At 33.8% G+C, this 20,242-nt stretch overlaps 1 protein-coding gene across 17 annotated transcripts in view; it reads left to right on the forward strand.

The window, feature by feature from the left end:
* EYA4 (EYA transcriptional coactivator and phosphatase 4) overlaps positions 1–20,242 on the forward strand; it is a 282,025-nt gene that overhangs the window by 121,760 nt on the left and 140,023 nt on the right. For all 17 annotated transcript variants that reach the window (XM_078370801.1, XM_078370804.1, XM_078370803.1 and 14 more), the window contains one exon: positions 17,822–17,871. In XM_078370801.1, coding sequence (XP_078226927.1) covers positions 17,822–17,871 — 50 coding nt within the window. The remainder of the gene's footprint in view (positions 1–17,821; positions 17,872–20,242) is intronic.

Below are 20,242 nucleotides of genomic sequence, written 5' to 3' on the forward strand. Positions count from 1 at the left end.
TCAGTTGTACCCAGGGGATTTTGATTTGTGGAGGTGACTGAGTGACAATGTGGAGAGACCAATGCCATTGAAAGAAGATTTTTATTACTTACATTTCCCAAGAGGAGGGGTCATGCCATGCCACAATGGGGCACATGAGGAAGCACTGGGTTTGGTAAGGAGACAGAGGAGGGGAAAGCCTGGGCCATAGCCTTTACTGGAGTTTCTGTGGGAAAGATAAGGGCAGGGGAAACAGTTTAGGATTGACTGGTTTGAGTAATTTCAGTGGGCCCTGGGCTGTAGGGGTAATTCCTGGTTGTGTGGTACCTGGCCCAGGGGGATGTAGGGAAGGGGAGTATTGACTAGGTGATGAGAGGTTGATAAAGGAGATGGTTGAGGGTGTGGTCTCTGGATTGGTTAGTTGCATATGAAGGGCATGATCAGGCCAGCCCTTTGCAATCTCTAAGAATTGGCTGGCTCTGGGAGGTTAGCCTCTTCCCATTCAGTGAGACTACAAATGCCAGAGCATCAAAATACAGGAAATAATGAAATAGAGTTGATGTACCTGAACTTGTGATAAATGGATGCCAAATAAACAAACACAATACAAGAAAACACAGTTTTAGAGGAAAGAAACTGCTTAGGGGGCTACTGTAGAAATCCAAATAGGAAATGACATTGGTTTTAACTAGAGAAGTGGCTGGGGAGATGAAGAAAAGTGAACACATTTGAGACGTATTTTGAAGACTGCATCAATTCAATTTGATGATTAATTTAGATATAGAGTTTGTGGAAAGGAAGGACTCAGTGACTCCAGTTTCTGGCTTTACTTAAATGAAACATCGGACAGTACATGTAGCATTGGTAGAGAAATAATAAAGAGCACTGGACATGTTGAAGTTCCATATGGCTGTGATATTATTTATGTAGAGATACAAGTTAGGCAGGAGAGTGTAAGAGTTTAGAACTAGGAGGATGAATCTCAGGTGGTGACAAAATTTGGGAACCTACAGTATACAGGCAGTAGTTAAGACAGGATGCTACATGAATTATCCAGAGAGAAGAATAGAGTTTTAATGATTGGGTGCAGACCATGCGTTTACCCACAGCCCCACCTCCATTTGACCCACTTCTCTCTTTTCAATAAGCATCTTGGTTTCCAAATGTATTCAAGTTTGACAGCCTTAATAGGCAAAGAAGGAAGACATTTAAGCAAATGGCAAATGAAATTATTGCATTGATTTCTATATGGTGTTTGTTATACAGTGGCATGGACATGATTGGTTAACCATTTAACTAAAAATAGTCCCTTAGGTTTTGGATTTTATATTCCAATGTAGACAGCACATCAGTAACCTGGCTAAGGAAACTGTTTGTGGTGGCTATTTAGTTTTGATTGCACATGGCCTTTTTCAAACTAGCAATTTAGGAGCTTATTGCACTACAGAAATTATAAATTATTTTCTTCTTCCTTCTCTATCGCTTGTCAGTAGTTATCAGAATTACATGACTATACTTTTGGGTTTTTTCTTTGTTTTCCCATATTGGTTCTGTTTTATCTCTTAATGTCAAATATCTTTTCTTGGAATCATTTAGGAAGCTATCTTATAGTTAATTTGCCAATAATGAAAAGTGGCAAGAAATTCTGTAAAAGGACCTGGAGATATTTCACAACTTTGGAGTCAAAGGTTGCTTACCAGATTACTAGACAAGTAATCTTACTAACCTGCTCACCAAGTGCCCCCATGCCCCGGATCCTCAGATCTTCTTGTATCTGTGCAACTGAGGCTGGCTACTCTGTTAGCTTAAAAGTAGGGTAAAATCTCAGACTTTTCACAATTCTTGCCACCTACTTATGTATACTTATGCTGAGGAGAGTAGAAGACACGAAGAAAGGAAATATATAAGCAGTTTCCTCGTGCAAAGAGTTATGGAGAGGGAGTAGCTAAGGTAAATGTAAAGGATGTGCCCCATGTAACTGCAGTAATTCATTTATTTTCTTGATAGAATATGTGTATATGTGGCAAGACTTCTATCAAACTTAACAGGTGTCATGACTGATTAAACTTAATTTTGATTCCCATATTACTTTGGAGGATATTCATGCATCCAACGAATACCAGTGTAGCAAGGCCAATGGGCAAGTCACTGCTGTTTAATGTATCAGCTGTCAGTAGTTGATAATAGCTTTACTTTGATCAGAATGTGGGGCAGACTCTCATTGTTTGGTGGAATCGAAAACACTGTATAGAGGTTTTGCGATCAGGGTGCCATTTTCAACATTTTGTAACAAGGGAAATTGAGAATTTACCCATAGTAAGGTTGTATTGGTTTTTGAAATTTTCCAGTTCCTTTGATTTTAGCTAAATTATTAACTGTTAATAATTTGTACCTTCAGGATGTCATAATCATTAGCAGCATTGATTGATAGCTATATGCCTGGTTTTAAACATGGGGTAATAAATACCATTATTGTTAAATAAAATATATTTGGAAGATGGAGTCTTCCAGCATATGTGGTTCATGTTCTGGCACTCTGATATGGAAACCTATATGTTCGCTCCCAGGTCACATAATTAATTGTTGGCAATTTGCTGGAACCAGAAGAGCGTCCCAGTCATCTCTGTTATAAAATGATATTAAAAATCATCTATGCAACTTTCCCACTTGGTTATAACAATACAAAGTAAAGGTATACCATTTACTGCTATGTGTCTAGGAACACTTTGGTGGCCTGGTGTAAGCCGAGATAAAGACTATATTTCTCATCAGATAAATTGTAGTTATTTGTCCTCTTTAAAAATGGAAACTGCAAATGACATTTGTTTTCATGATTATATTTACGAAGTCTTCACCACACTTTGCTTGTTGTCCCTACCTCACCTCTCTTTAAGATTAGGAAAGAAAATTACAATTTACCCAGGCTTCTTCAATGCATGAAGAACTTAACTCTCCTCAGAGTTTTAGGCAAGGTTCACTGGGCCTCTATTGTAACAGGAACGGACATATTTTGCTTCAGTGAATGTTTCTTGAGTTCATAAGCATTTACAAAATATTGAATGACTTATAGTCCCTTAAGAAAGTAGCCATTTTAAAAGCATATTCGGTTGAGCTTTAAAAATGTAATTTATACCACAATACTTAACAAGCTCAACTTCTTGAGAAGATTTGGTTGCAAAGGGATTATTTTTAGTGGTCCTAACCATACTAGGAACAAATGTGATCTCTGTACTCTGTCAAAATGTGATCTCTGGTACTCTAAAATAATCCACACACTTAATGAACTTTGATGAAGTTGGACAGCTCCCTGTCGTGTAAAAATACTGAGGTGGCATCAAAACCTGGGCGGACCATGTGCTGCAGGTGGAATGCTCACACTCACCCAGTTTCGCAGGAGAAGGAACTGACACTAGTGGGGAGACAGCGCCGTCTTCAGTTCCTGAGGCCACTGGGGCGGCTGTGTGCTGTCCAAACCTGAAATAGGTAAATGATTCTCCATTCAATCCTCCCTTGAAAATGAAAACAACTTCAGTAAATACTTGTGCTACAAATTATTCAGATGCAGTATTTACCCCTTTCCTGTAGGTCACAGTATCACTTAGAGTCAAACTGTATAGATTATGAGAAAAAAAGAAATAATCTCAGAGTTAGATAAACAAATTCGAGACAGTAAATGCTAGATTGAAATAGTGTCTGAAGAATTTAGGAAATGAGTTTCGTTTTTCTTTTGAGATCTGTAAGACACATTTTTGAAGGGATGAGAAGTGAAAGTTGCATGATACTGTTTTCTTTAAAGAAAATAATTCTTTTTCATAAGCTATTAGAAAAAAGGAAATGTTAATATCAGATTGTAATACTATTATGTGACTTTGTTATCTAATCATTAAGGATTACTTGCATTATCTTTATCTCTTGAATTTAGCTATTCTTGTTTCCTTTTCATTTCATTAGAAATTAATATATTTCTCTCTTTTGTAAATATGCAAAGGCTTTATTTTAGAAAATATATTACATAAAATGTAAATCTGTGTGAGCATTTCTAATTGTTTTCTTCCCTTCAGGCTACCTCAGATGAAAATATATACAAAATGAATTAAATAAAAATGCCTGTAATTATCCTTTTATTTTGTTGACATACATGTGTGCCTAAATCTAGACGAGAGTTCTGTACTTTTTAGGGAGAAGTAATAATGAAAATGAAATCTTACGTATCTTTTCTCTCATTCAAAAAAACCACAACAAACAAAAATGTAAAATGTTGGTAGGGGACTTTAAATGAATGCCATCCTTATTAATATTAACTTGCCATAAAGTATTTCCCTTACAGAAATGATTTGCTTGCAAGAAATTTAAAATAAAACTTGCTTTTGGAAAATTTAATGGAGGAATTTAATTCTGAGTAGTTACAACAATGGGTTATGAATGTGTCACCATGACAGCAGGTTGACAGAGTCTACCAGTCAGAAATTGTGGAAGCACCTTTGGATAATTTACGTTAGATTTCACTGAAAGACAGGAGCTGCTGATGAGGGTGACCTCTGACATCAAGTCATCTTACTATAAACAGAAGGGCGTGGAAAGCCATTGGTCAGAGCCAAGAGTGTTTACTATCCAGGTCTCCTCCTAGTTAACCTACATAACTGCACTGCTCCTGGAGCCTGAAGGTTCACGCCAGAGCAAGGTACTTTTAAGACTACCTGGGTGTTGGTTAGAGACTATAAACCTCTCAGAGCATTCTATAAACCTCGACCCAGGTTTCATTCTACTGACAATGCAGATTGGAATATATTGGGTGTTGAACTTCACACACATGCACTACAGAACTCACGTCCAAATACAACTGGAATAAATTTCAGGTTCTGGGATTTTGAATGAGGTAAGTTGCATTTAGCTTTTGGTGGAAGCGTTATCATTATTATTATGTTCCATGGGTAGTCACACATTTAAGTTCTATCTCAGAGAAAAATATTTTTCTTGATAAAATAAGTTGTTTAGGTTTTTTACAGTTTTTTTTAGCACAAGGTTGATAGAAGAAACTTGTACATAGGAACTGAGCAAGCCAATCAATTAGAGAAAAGCCCTAATCTGTTTATGCCTCAAGTTTGAAATACGCTTTGTCTTTGCTTTATAAAATTCAGCTATTCAAATTACGTGATGTTGATGTTGGTGGAAATGCAGGTAACCTGATAAGTGATAATAGATTACATTTCACTACAAAACTTGAATAGGCAACTTTGTTTTCCCCTAATAGTAGATGCTACTGCAGGATTTTAAAGAAACAAATACCAGCTATTTAAATTAAAGGCTTTTTTTCTGTATAATTTGTTTTGAAATTTTATGCTGAATTTGAACTTTTCAGTCGATTTGAGATGTAGTCATCTCAATAAATATTTGATATTTTTTAAGAGAATAAATGTTTCCCTTTATTTATAGAACGTTTTTTTCTGAAACCATAATAGTAAGATCAAGTTTAATTTTAACTTTTTAAAGAATCCTAAAATTTTAGTGAGGTTTACTTTCCTTTGGATGTGTACTGAGCACATACTTTGATTTAAAACCTTGATATGGAAACCTTTGGTATGCTTCTGTTTTAATTATTTAAATATATCTTTGTATCTATCTTTTAATCTCAAGAAGAAAGAGTGTAAATTACTGTTTTGCTGCATCAAAGGGTTGAGACGTGAGAGAATTGTCACAATAATAACAGTATTTGTTTTGTTTAAGACAATTGAGGGAAGCTTTGCTGTGTTGGGACTATTTTATTCTTGTGAGAACAACACCATTCAGGAGGAGAAAATAGTCTCTATTCTAAGTATTTGTGAGTACTGATTTACTGTCAGAGGTAGATAGTTTAGGGAACCTGTTGGAAGAAAGGGAGGATAAATTATCCCAGCCAATAAGTTTTCCTGTTTGGTTTACAGGGTCTACTGAGCGTCAGTCAGCACAGTCCAGTTTCCCACTTCTTTTCTGAGTTGTAGGTACTATTTTCTGAAATGCTCTGCAATTGAATAATGACATTACATTACCTTATTTTGCTTTCTGTTTGTTTTCTAACTAGAAGTTCACTAAACCACTAAAATATTACTTATCAAAAGTGACCAATAAAAGCAAATACCAGTAACCATATAATGAGTTATAACTTCTTGCAGGGGGAGGAAAAGGGACAGAGAGACCAATCTTTTATCTCTACTTTGGTTTTTTTCTTTTCTTCTCCAAGTTCCTTATAAACTTTTCTTGTTAGCAGTTTCAAAATTGTATGATCTAACTTTTTGATCATGTAGCAACCCTGTAGAGGAAGGTGGCTGTGTGAGTCCAGGGGCAGCACATATTTTGCTTAGGGAAATGGTGCAAGCCAAATTTAACAGGTAATGCAGCTGTTGAAGAAATAGAAAAGCCAGATGACTTCCTACGTGCATTGAGGAAACCAGGATAAATTGTCCTTAGAACCAGCTCCCAGAAAGCCAATTTAATCGAGGTCAAAAAGGAAGAAATCGTGAGTATATCTCAATTATTTATTAGGTTTACCTAGAATGAGACCTTCACTACAGATAGGCCTAATCTATAATTCCTTTACTCTTTAACCCTTGAGCATTCCTGCTGTATGAATCCCTTTTACATTTAGAATACAGAGTGTACTTAATTGTTTATGACAATCCAGAATTTAGGGACATAAAAATTCAGTCAGTGAGATTAACTGACTGAATTTTACTTTCATCTAAGGAATAAGCTTCTGCATATAAAAATTAATGTAATAAATTTCTTAATTTTTACTTGAAGTTACACAGTTAATGAGGCTGTTTATTCTGGTAGGATATTTATATGTGTGAAATATTTCACAGAGAACTGTTTTCAATTCTTAGTTTATAGGTAATTTAAATTGTTTTTTAAATTTGATTTAATTTAATTTGAGTATTTCTGCTTAAACAGAAATCATATAATTTTCATTTTTGGTATTATGCTATAGGCTGTGTTTTACTAACTCTGCCAATGAAGAATTTTTATTTTAGGATTAAAACCTGAGAAAAGGTGATTTGTAATCTTTTTATAACAATGGTTATAGAAGAGAGATTTAATATAAACTACTTTAAAATAGATTTTAAAACTCAAAAATGTTGCTATAATGTGAAAAATATCAGATTCAATGAAGCATGTTATAAATACATTTTTTCTTGTATAAAATTTAATTTTAAAAATAAATAACTTGATGCCAACATTCTTGAATTTTGTCTTATTATAAATGTTATTTTAATGGAAGATCAAGCAGACAAAATTTGTAAAATTCAAAAATATACCTGTTTTACATACTTATTTTATCAATGTGTTGTTCTAGAAATATTTATATTTTATATAAATTACAGACATAGAAATATATGCTGTTAAATTTAAAGTTGCTTTTAAAATTTTGTGTGCATTCTATCAATTTGTTTTTAAAGTTAAAGAATTTCTAATTTTTTTAAAAGGCTATGGTGATACTATTGGGCATATTAGGAGAGTTTTTATATGTACTTTGAAAATGTTTTTTAAAGTTTAGGCATGCATATGCACTTACACAGACATACACACATGAACTTTAATAAAAACTTTTGCATATGAATTGAACAAGTTTATATTGATTAATGAGACAGTCTTTAGAGTCAATTATTGTTCAAATTGAAAAGGTTAGTTATCACTTACGCTTAATAGGCAAATGATGGTGTATTAGAGTATATTACATAATGATTGATACTTTATGTTCGAAAACATATGATATGTAACTATGCCTGTGGCCAAATTCTTTTGAAGTTTAACGACCAAGATGAGCTGCATTTGTTAAGTGGTGGAGCACTGGGTTGTCTGGGGTCCTGTTGTGCTTGGCAGATCTTGATAAATGGGCAAGTTTTTCTTAACCTTGTGGCCAAAACATTCCAATATCTTAAAAAGGAGAAAAGAAATTTAGAAAGATGTAGAAGATGTTGCCAAAAACATGAGCAAGTTTTCTCTATTTCTCTATTTAGGGGACTAGGGTAAATTCTTAAGATAATTTTTAAAGCAATATTTGTGAGAATTCATAAATCTTCACTTTAATGGAGAGAAATCTAAAGTTTCTGATATGCAGTACTGCTGGAATTCTTTCCTAGTTCGGTGGAAAGCTTCACAGTAGTCAGCAATTGTAATTTAGTTGCAGAGGATTCTACCAAATTAACATACGATTATTAAGTGATAGTTCTTTAAAATAAAATATTCCATTTTGCTCTTTTTGTTATTCTAAAGCATTAAAAAGCATTTATCCATCTTTCTTGTGACACCCAGGACAGCAAAGAAACATAAACAAAACATATAAAGAAGACCAAGATACATGAGGAAATATCTCTTTAGGTGTTTGCTTATTGTGCACATTTGTGAGAAAAAAATTCTTTTAACGCTTATCTATAGTGTTTATACATAGTATCAAGGCTGGACAATCTAGTCTTTTTCCAGTCTTAGAGTGGGGGCTTTCATATGAGCTGTAACATGATATGTTAAAGCATCTTAGGGTTCCTTTTGTGGCATTTTTAAGTACTGAGTTACCTTTGCCTGCCCCACTAGGTAGGTAATAATGAAAAAATAAACCATTAGAAGAGGTTTGAAATGTTCCTAAATAATTCATAAAGCCAATGTGGCATTTATGGCAGTTGAAAAAGGACTGTGGCATAGCTAAGGAGAAAATGTGCTTTGGAATTTTAAAGGTTAATGTGGTTTGACATTTGGTTTAATACTTATGTACTGTACATAAATAATTGTGCTTTGTTTTTCTCTGTTATTGTTGCTAAGTTGCTTTTTGAATATATTCAACCTGGCTATGAACTCTTAAATAATTTGAAAGCTATTGTGACAGTTGTAGTTGATGAAGAGTTATGGACTATAGGAGTTTTTCCACTTAAAACATAATTCCTCCCTAGTGCGTGATTTTGTCTAACCTCCCTCCCCCAAACCAGGGTCCTGGAAGGCCCTCGCATTAAAGACCAGAAATCAAGTGAGATCTTGCCTGTGACAGCCTAACAGTAGAGGAGTAAAATAATTTTGGCTTCAGGTTTTTGGTGGTGGATTTTTATTTATTAATCCTCTAACACCACTGTTCTTAATATGTATATTATTTTGTCTACCGATGCACTTAAAACAGAGTATTCAATTCTATCTTTGATGTGCCATGGTTAAAAGAAGGTTTATGGCAGGTTTTCTTTGAATGGAAGTAGATGTGGACTTCCAGGTATGCAGTAGAGTCCTCTCATTTTTATAGTAAATAAATGGTGGTTTCAGCTTTTAGAAACACAGTTTTGGTGTTGACAGGGAGAAGCTTGGGTAAGGAATGATGAAGAAGTTGAAAAGCGATACAGTAAGAAAATGAAGGATAAACTACGTCTCTAACTACATGAAAAGGATTTCAGAAATGTATAAAGCACACTTTCTTTTGTGAAATTTTTATCTAGGATTTATAGTTGCTGAATCTCTTTTGTTACCAGTGTACAGTATGTTTTAAGACTCAATTATTAATGTTCATTTCAAAACAAAATGAAGTTCCAAAAGAAATCTTTTGAAAATTTCTTACATATTAAATGTAAGATTTATTAAATCTAAAATTTATAGAGCTGCAAAATCTTTGTTTCCAAGTAAAAAAAGACACTCTCTAAAAAGTTTTGTATTATTTATAATTGAATTTTTACCACCTGTATTTCTAAGACTTTAATTTTTTTGACTAGCATTTGGCAAAATGACATTTTATTTTCCTTGAAAGCCTCTCAAATTTGTATGAACATTTTAAAACATAGATGTATTTTTTTTAAAACTCCTGGCAACAACTTTTGTGTTCCAAAGATTTAATGTTTTTAGTTTTTAAAAGTCAACTAATGAAGTATAACATATGTAAAAGGTAGAAAATGGGTCTTACTGAGGAATGTTGAGACATTTTTAGCCCGTCGAGAAAGTACATCTCCAAGTTTATATCCGTATGGGCCTAGCAGTACATCAATCCTACAGTGATCTTCACAACATAAATTGTATATACTTGGATCCAAAGATAATCAGGTAATCACAGTAAAGTGTACATCTTATGTGAAGTCTTTGAATGGTATTAACTTGTAAATATTATATTTAGGAAATGAGCATGTGTTTTCTCTCACAACTGTAAGTAAATAAACATTGAAATAATTTTGGTAAAAGCCTATATTGTAAAAATTGTATGTTTGAATATTTTATCTATTACATTAGGACACAATTTTTAAATTAATTAATAGACCTACTTTTATATTTTCCTATGTTCCTTCATACATTCCGGAGGGATGTATTAGGAAAGGACATATGTAATAGGAAAGGATATATTTTAATTCGTATGTATTAAATGCTACTAACTAGAAGCCAGAATGATCTAAAGCAGCCCATTAAACTCTGTGTATCAATTGGTTATCATTTTTTTTAAAATAATGTAATAAGGGCCAATCAACTGAGATGCATTAAATAAGAACATGATTGATATTCCTAGAATAGAGCTGGAATAATTATGTAAAATACTTATAAAATCCACTTTAATTTAAAATTCAAATACAAACAACTTGTAAGTATTAGAAAATATGAAAACCATCACATAGCCTTGGATATGTCAATAAATATTTTCACTAAATTAGAAGCTAAAAGGTAAATAAAGTCAGATACCATTTTGCTTTATCAGGCAATAATTTACAACAATTTTATTCAACCCAGTCATAAAATTTATTTTATATACATTCATACAAGGTTCTACACATTAATATACTACAACTTTTTAAAAATGAGTATCATTTATTCAGTTAGATTCACATCTTAGAGTATTCACATTTGAAATGCCAACAAAGCTGACAAGTCTAAATTGTTGTTGACAGCAATTCTGTATCATTTTCTATGTTTACAAAGAGTTTGGCATGGAATAATCTGTAATATTATCTCCATTTTTGGAAAAATTATTATTTTTATATCTGCTTATCCAAGTTTTCCTTAAGCAATATGCATTTAATATAATTTACATTATATTTCCTACACAATTCATTGAAGAAATAGTCTTACCACCCATAAGAATATGTATTAATAAATTATTCATTACATCAGCAAACTTTCATTTGTGAAACTTTTATCTAGGATTTATAGTTGCTGAATCTATCTTTTGTTATCAGTATGTCTTAAGATTCAGTTATTCATGCTCATTTCAAAACAAAATGAAGTTTCAAAAGAGATCTTTTGAAAATGTCTTCTTACATTATTTTATTCTCATTAATGTTTCAGGATTTGCAAGCAGAACGATTAACTAGAAAATAATTGGGATAATTGAGTCCAGCTTTTTTAGAAGATGCTAGATATAATTTTTTATTTTTATTTTATTTTATTATTATTTTTGAGTAGGAGTCTTGCTCTGTTGCCCAGACTGGAGTGCAGTGGAGCGATCTTGGCTCACTGCAAACTCTGCCTCCTGTATTCAAGTGATTCTTCATCCTCAGCCTCCTGAGTAGCTGGGATTACAGGTGCCCGCCACCATGACTGGCTGATTTTTGTATTTTTTGTAGAGATGGGGTTCCACCATCTTGCTCTAGCTGGTCTCGAACTCCTGACCTCAGGTGATCCACCCATCTCTATCTCCCAAAATCATGGGATTACAGGGGTGAGTTGCCATGCCCGGCTGATGCCAGATATAATAAAAGAACCTTGCTCTTGTTTGTAAACTTTTTTATGAGTTAATTCTGTTTCTCCTCAAAAGATTGTGAGCTTCTCAAAGCACCTAGTGGCTTGGAAACATTAGCAATATTAAGGTTAATTTTTATATATGAATGTAATAGTCATAATTCAAAAGATTCTAGAAATTGTGGTATTTTCTTCATGTATTTTCCAGATATTGAAAGTATTAATTATTCTCAATACCAAATGCCATATTATTTATAATTTATTGTGAAGTGTACTTTATGTTACTCACTTAAATGCAACCTAAAAATACTTGAAGGGTGAATAGTATTGTGAAATAAGAGATGCACAGGATTGTGTAATAAGAGAAATGATATTTAAAAATAATTGTCTGACTAATGTAATAATATTGACTAATCCTCGCTACTCCTTTATTCTGCTTTGTTTTCTTCTCAGCAGTTACCACTGCTGGCATTGTATTCTTTGTTTACCCGTTTACTTATTTCTTGTATGTATTCTCCACTAGAATGCATGATCAGGGCAGGCAGGTGTTTGCTGGTCTAGATTAGTGCTGTTCAATAGACAAATGACACAAATCCTATGCGTATTTTAAATTTTCTAGTAGTTACACTTGAAGAGAATCAACAGAGAAAATTATTTTTATTTAACATGGTATACCCCAAATATCATTTCACTCCCAATATCAAAACTACTAAGATATTCTACTTCTTTTTTTTTTTCAAAGTAAGACTTTGAAATCCGTTATGCTTTTTACACTAACAGCACATCTCAGTTCAGTTCAGCCACATTTCCAGCTCTAAATAGCCACGTGTGGTTAGTGGCCCGTGTCAAACTGCTTACGTCTAGTTCATCTCTGTGGCTGGAGCACAGCCTCGGATATCTCAGGCATTCAGTAAAGCCTTGCTGAATGAGCAAATCTTGATATTTTGGACAGAAAAAGACACAACCCAGAAGTCGTTTTCACATTAGATTCTTTTTTTTTTTCTTTCTGTTTTTGGGGTAGTAGCAGTAGATGCTAGATATATCTGGATAATTTTTTCAAAACTACTATTTATTTTGCTCACATGGAGTTTAAATGTTATTAGTGCTTGGTAAAAACTGGTTACTTCGGTAGTCCAGTTTAAAAGATTCCTTTAATGACTGATGTATTATAAAAGGAACTAGTAGGTTCTTCTTTGAGAATTGTTTCACAGAACTTTAATTTCCATGCTTAGTTTTAAATGGGAGATATTTGTCAAGGATGCAAAGTTTTATTTATACAAGGTGGGTAGTTCCCAGAAATCTACTGTACAGAATAGTACCTATAGCAACAATATAGGCACTAATATTGTGTACTTCAGATTTCACCAAGAGAGTGGATTTATATTATGTACACACACACACACACACACACACACAACCTGGGAGGAAACTTTTGGAAGCAATAGATATGTTCGCAGCATAGATTACTGTGATAGTTTCACAGGTGCATTCTTATCTCAAAATCATCAAGTGGTATTCATTAAATAGATGTACCTTTTTGTATTTCAATCATACCTCAATAAAGTGAGATTTTTCAAAAGGAATAAAGTAAACTAATAAAAACAACTGGCAAATGTAGCATAGGAGAGAATAAAAGGCTTGATGTGTGGCCTTGAGTTCGAATTCCAGCCTTGCTAGTGCTAGCTGTGGGATATTAGGCAAGTTGCTGAACCTCTTTGCACCTTAGTTTTCTCATTTATGAGGGTAGGATTTTTATTAATCATACCTGTCTTCATGCATTAAATGAGATTTTATATATATATATACACATATAGATATCTATATGTGTATATATATATATATACATATATATATATATATGTATATATATATATAAAATCTAGCAAAGTGAGTGGAAATGAATATTTGCTTAATAAATGGCAGTAAGACCCGGGTGATGGCTCACACCTGTAATCCCAGCACTTTGGGAGGCCAAGGCAGGCAGATCACCTGAGGTCGGGAGTTTCAGACCAGCCTGACCAACATGGAGAAACCCTGTCTTTACTAAAAATACAAAATTAGCTGGGCATGGTGGAGGAGGCTTGTAATCCCAGCTACTCAGGAGGCTGAGGCAGGAGAACCACTTGAACCCGGGAGGTGGAGGTAACGGTGAAGCCCAAATCACATCATTCCACTCTAGCCTGGGCAACAAGAGCAAAACTCCATCTCAAAATAAATAAATAAATAAATAAATGGCAATAATTATTGTGATGTAATTGAAAGCAAATTTTTTAATGTTAAGGTGTTTTGATCTTCATTTTGAACATTTTAATTCATATATTTATGAATTTTAGGTTCTTCATAGGTACTGGTTAAAATGCCCTCACAGATCTGGATTTGAAATTTGCTACATATCTTGCTTGCAGGTTAATCTTTCTCCTTCTCAGTGTTACTGTATGGGAACTGGGGGGAAACTCATATGTACCTAAGCAACGTGCCTGGTGTGTAATAATCATTCAAAAATTTAGCTATTATTCATTCATTCCTTCATCTAAAAAATTTAGCATTTTGATGTTAGTGTTCTCATTGAACACTAACACTTTTCTTAAAATAGTTAAACATTTAACTTTTTCATGGGGCTTTGAATTTTTTTGTACTTTTATAATTTCTCTGAAGAGATATTGCATAGGTTAAAATTCACTTCATTGCAGCTAGTTACATCCATTTACATTATTTATCCTTTCTCTGTTGGGGTGTGTGTGTGTGTATACATTTGTGTGTGTGTGTGTATTTCTATGGAACAATTTTCCACATTTATGTATTTGCCCACCCCCTTGTGTGTCTTATGAAAAATAGGATTTGAATTTAACTTTTTGGCATGAAATTCTGACTCATTTCTTGGCCTGCTTGTTTTTCACTTTATTCAAAACAAATTCAAAAGTAAGCCTGGGGTGATGGAGCATGCCTGTAGACCCAGTTACATGCAAGGCTGAGACAGGAGGACAGCTTACACCGAGGAGTTTGAGACTGTAGTGTACCATGATTGCTCCTATTAATAGCTACTGCACTTCTGCCTAAATTGATAGTCATTGAAGACAGAAAATTCCATATGTTTTGTAAGAATATCCTTTCTTGTATATCATATATAGTTCAGCAGTTGCCATTTAATGAAGTTCCAGTGATCTCTCAAATGGAAGAGTGTGTTCAAATTAGGTAAAACTATCCATTACCTCAAATTCCATGATCAAAACACTAGAAATACATTTCTTAATAATTCCTTTAACTTCTCTACCTTAATTCAGAAATAAGATAAGGTTTTGAAGTAATTTGAGGATGTCATAAAATAACCTTTTTTTTTCCTTTGGTATATCTAAAATTTCTTTACAAATACATGTCAAAAGATCTGACAATATTCTATTTAATATTTAAATCAGTTACACTATTCTGTCAATTCTATCTCAGAAGTGTTTGTCAAAAAAACCCTCTCAATTCACCCCATGGCTCCTGTCTTAATTTGGGTCTTCACCATCTCTCACTGACAGATTGAAGATTGAATGGTTGAAAGTAGCATTTGGGGAACACCTACTCAGGGCTGGAGATGTAATGATGTACCAGATCAATGCCATCTCTCCCTTCATCCAACGCCTACTATACCTCTTGTTGCATTAGGCTTTTCCCGACTTTCAGCCGTCACCTCGCTCTCCTTCCGCATATAGAGAAGCTTCTATAGCATCTCTACCCAGTTTGTTTCTTAAAACCTTTCAATGGTCTTCACTGATCAAAGGTTAAATTCCAAATTCTTGACCTTATATAAGGGCTCCGGCCAACTTCTTGACACTGAAATACCTACCATTTTCCACATTTAGTCTTTGAAGACTCAGTTCAGAACTCTCTTTTTTCATTGCCTTCTCCATCTGTCTTTGGCTGGCTTAGTTCGTTCTATGAATACTCACAATTCTTTAAATAGACTTCCCCTAGGGTAGTCATGGTATCCTAAATATTCTTCTCTCATTTGACTGTGAACAAACGAATGGAACCCCTGAAAATAACCACTTTGATTAATGGTTATTCTAATATCTAAAAGAATTTCTAATTCATTCTTTCATCACATGCCTATTAACCATTAGTTACAAGTTTGGGACTCTGGGTACTAGATAGCAAAAACCCTGTAGATGCGTTCTCTGCCTTCACTGTTCGTACTTTGAGAATAAATTAAAACAAGCAGAACTTTCTGGTAAGTTATTTGGGGTAATTATGCTTTGGAAAGCTGTGGGTGTTAAAGACTAAAAAAAGTGACATGATAGGAAGCTTGTCTGGCTCTGACTTTCAGTAGAGAGCCTATGTCTAGTTTGTGGTGGTCTGGAGCTTCCTCAGCCAGTCCCAAGGTCCAGTCATCATGGTCTTGAGAAAATGGCATTCACCTGGGGATAATTTCTGTGTATTCATTGGGCAGTTCATATAGTTTTTTTGGTGATAAATCATAGGTTAGAACCAGTGGAAAACACTTTCCTTTTAATTCTTGTTTTCCTCAGACAAATTTAATGGACAATAAGACTTGAAGGTTTTGGATTGAATTTTATGTTTACATTTTAAAAAAGTATTTCCCCCCTCACACACCCTTTCCCCTTTTCTCCTGCTACTTCTTATTCCTCTTCCTCCTTATCCTCTTCTTCCCTCTCTCCCTCCCTCCTTCCTTCCTTCTTTCCTTCCTTCCCTCCTTCCTTCCTTTTCCTTCCTCCATCTTTCTTCCCCTTTTTCTTCTCCTCCTCTTCTTTCTCTTTTTCCTTTTCTTCCTCTTCTCCTCCTTTTCCCCCTTGTCCCCTCCTCATCCTCCTCTACCTTTCTCCTTTTCCTTCTCCTCTTCTCTCTCTCAAACCTTTTTTTTTTTTTTTTTTGCCCTACCATTTCATGGTGCCGATTACCATGTTAAGGACATAGAAGACATTACATAATAAGACAGGATGACAATCTCTTTGCTAGTCAGCTTTATTTTCATATTGTATAAAGTGTATACACAAGATACAAAAGAGACTACAGTGTTAATCAAGAAAATAATTGATTTCCCAGATTATAAAATGTCTAGACTTTATATTAAAAGCAAAAGACATGGATTTTTGAAAATGTAGGGTTTTTTGTGGTTTGTGTTTTTAAGCATTCTTCTGGGACAGAGGAGGAAAAAATTACTTTATGAGTTGGTAAGACAATGCTGTATCTTCAAAGCTTGACTTAATTTTAAGTGGTAGTGTTCATATTGCAATTCACATTGCACAAGCGTTCCCCATGGTATATATTCAGTAGAATTTATTTTGCTTCCATACCATGTATTGGAAGTAAAACTTCTTGGATTCCATAGGTTGCATAAGTAGGTTATTGAAATATGAACACCCAGAAATAGTGAGCTTGTAAATGTATATTGTACATTTTCATATTAACCAAAAGATTTTTGAAGTTTAGTCTACTCTGCATATACTTTTAAGACCTTAATAATCAGACTCAATAATAATAGGTATATGTGCTTAAAGTGAAATTGTGAAAAGCTATGGATTTACCATCTTGTAGAGGATGTACCACATACTTTTGTCCAGAAATAGATAGCATGCCCTAGAAGTATGACTTTTTCTCATCCATTACCTCTGTGAGTTAAAAACCACAAAGTTGAAATATAGTCTGCAAGACATACTGAAAATATATGTGTGAAGCAGTGCTAAACTTAATTGATACGTTGAGACAGATATAAAACATACAGCCACTAGGCTGAGAAAATGAAAATTAATGTATGAACATTTTAGTTAAGGCTGTGCTTTGCCCCAGAACCTGGTGTTTATTATTATGTGCTTTTAGTAGGAGAGAGAAGCAGTATCAATTGGAAAAACATTTCTTAGTGGATTGAGAACAGTATAGCTTTCTAGTTCCTAAGCGGGAAACCTGGTTCTTTGGTTTCTTTGTTCCTAGTTAGGCTTGTCCCCAGTTATTTCAGCTGAACATTTTACATACTAATGGAGTCCAGGGAAGTGTATTTGGCAGCTGCTCATGGTATAATAATGAAATACACTATTTAGTACTGTTTGCTGCTGCTGTAAAGTGTGTGGGGTATTTTATAGAGAACTTAGTGAACAGAGCTATATCGATTTTAACAAGTGTGTGAACCTGAATGAGGAAGTTGTACTTTCATATGAGAATAACTAGTACTCTTTTCTTACAGATAAAGAAAACGTGCACAGAGTCAGATGTTTCAGAACCTCAGAATTCCAGGTACAGTAAAATAAAGACCAAGACTCCTCTAAGGAGAATTGCAGTTTTGGAGCACTAGTAAGATGTTATACGTGAGACACAACTGTGATTTGAAATGTTGAGCTTCTTGAAGAACTAATCCTTATGGAAATTGTGTATCATGCTGGCTAGCGTACTACTGATCATAATATTAGTAAAAAGGACTGATTGAAGTCAGTTTTAAGGAAGAATAGTAGAGATAGCTCTAGAAATACATGAAAAAAAATCCCTTGGCGTTAAGTTAATCTTAATTTTTTTTGTTCTAATCTCTTTTTATAATGTTTTGAATCTAAAATTATGCCAGACACTGAATAACAGTCAAATTTGTGTTTACAATATATATATGTAATATATATATATATATATTTTCTTTGCAATGAAACATTGCTACATTTTGAGAATGTTATCAAATTAGAAAACTCAGTTAACTTGGCATTCTCTTTTTGGTTATTTGGAGCCTGTGGAAATGATGAATTAAAGTGGTCAGACCACTTCGTATAGGAATTTAGCACCATTTAGTTGTTTGTGGTTGAACCAGCTGCAACAGACTTTTTTTCAGACCTACACATTTTCATTGCTTTCATTTCAAAATCCAGGCTGCAATTTTAAAAGGATAAGCAAACGTATTGTAAATACTATGACAATAAACAACACATGTCCTTACTATGTTGAGTGATATGACTTAACGTGTTACATTAGGAAATTTGTATTCAATTGAGAGATGGGTCTTGGTTTCTTTTATCCTACTCACTCTGGCATGTGATGCATGTAGTGATTTTCTTGGTACACCAGCACATTGCAGATCTAGGTAACATGTTAATGGCCACTGTGTTTTTCTTTTTGTAGAGTAAGTATATCTTATTTATAGTCCGCTTATAGTTTGAGTAACTCTTGCTTTGTTTTAGGCAGTATGATGTTCCTATAATTGATTCCTGTACATATTATATTTAAATGATCGTATATAGTTTTTCCCTTTGGATCATGAAGAGCATATGATATGATATTGGATTTTTGATCTTTGATTTTTGTTCTGTGTAGTTTGCTATCAAAATGGAACTAACTGATTTTAGATTACTGGAGCATTAGGAAATGGATGAACCATTAAATTTTACCCTACAAAGCAGAGTAGTTCTAGGATATGCAAAGAGAAGAGAAGGCTGGGGATCTATTCCTTGGAGTCATCTCTCTTCCTAAGTATTTGCTGACCTATGTGAGTGACCTACTTATGACTTGCTTTGTAAGGATGGTATACGTAAATAGATAATTTTTGCAAGCAGTTGATCTTGGGAATTAGGAAAAACAGAGCAATATAATCATCCTTATTATTAATATTTCATATCAAAATTTTTTAGGCTTGAGGCCACTCAGGATTTTTGTACAGATAAAACTATGCTTAAATCAGTTTTAAGTTTTTGATTTCTTTCCTCATGGAAAGGAATCAAACTGATTCATTGTTCATAGCTGGTATCAGTAAGTTGGAGAAGAAATAGAAAGAGTTCAGAGCTCATTGTGTTTAAACTTGGAATTAGATCATTCTTTTTTATCTAGAAAATCCCATCCCACGTGGCCTTAAATATACAATTTTATTTTTAAGAATAATAATGGTTATTTTTAAAGCCTTTTAAAATTTATTTGTCATTTAATAATAAATGTCTGTAAATTGAAAACTAGCCAGAGTTCCTGGAAATCAGCAGTTAATTGCCATGGATTAGCTGCTGCTTAAAGTTTCCTCATCTATAATATACATGGGTAAAATCAGGCAAATCCGTTTCTAAGAACTTTATAACTTGGTGATATCAAAAACAAGCAAACAGATAAAATAATTTTTCTAAAAATGTGAGATGGAAAGACCTTCCAGAAGACCTAGAGTCATTTATTGGTTCAGGTATTTTGATAGTGACTGGTCTCCTCTCCTGACCTGTGATACAAGGGCCAATCTCCACTTTCTTCTCAATATCTATTAGTAGCATAAAAATGTGACTATTCTTGAATCCTGTAATTACACACTAATATTAGGTCTAAGAGTGCCAGAACTGGCACTTAGTTAATGTATTGATGGAACACCAAGGAAAGAATAAAGATATACTGAAGAGCACTCTGCACAAAAAGGATTTGAGAATTTACTGAATAGTGAATACATCAAGGAGTGCTTAAAATAGCATTTGTTATATGCATATACTGAGGTTCAGTTTTTATAACCTGTCAAAAAACAAAACAAAAGACAACCAAACAAGAAAAATGTCTCTAATGTAGACACTAGGCAGCATTGCTTTAAACATACATATATGGGTACATTCTTTTTTACTCATTAAGTACCACAAACATATATATTTTCTTTCTTATATCTTTCTCT

This window comes from Callithrix jacchus, chromosome 4, assembly GCF_049354715.1.
Source record: "Callithrix jacchus isolate 240 chromosome 4, calJac240_pri, whole genome shotgun sequence".
NCBI classification, from domain to species: Eukaryota; Metazoa; Chordata; class Mammalia; order Primates; family Cebidae; genus Callithrix; species Callithrix jacchus.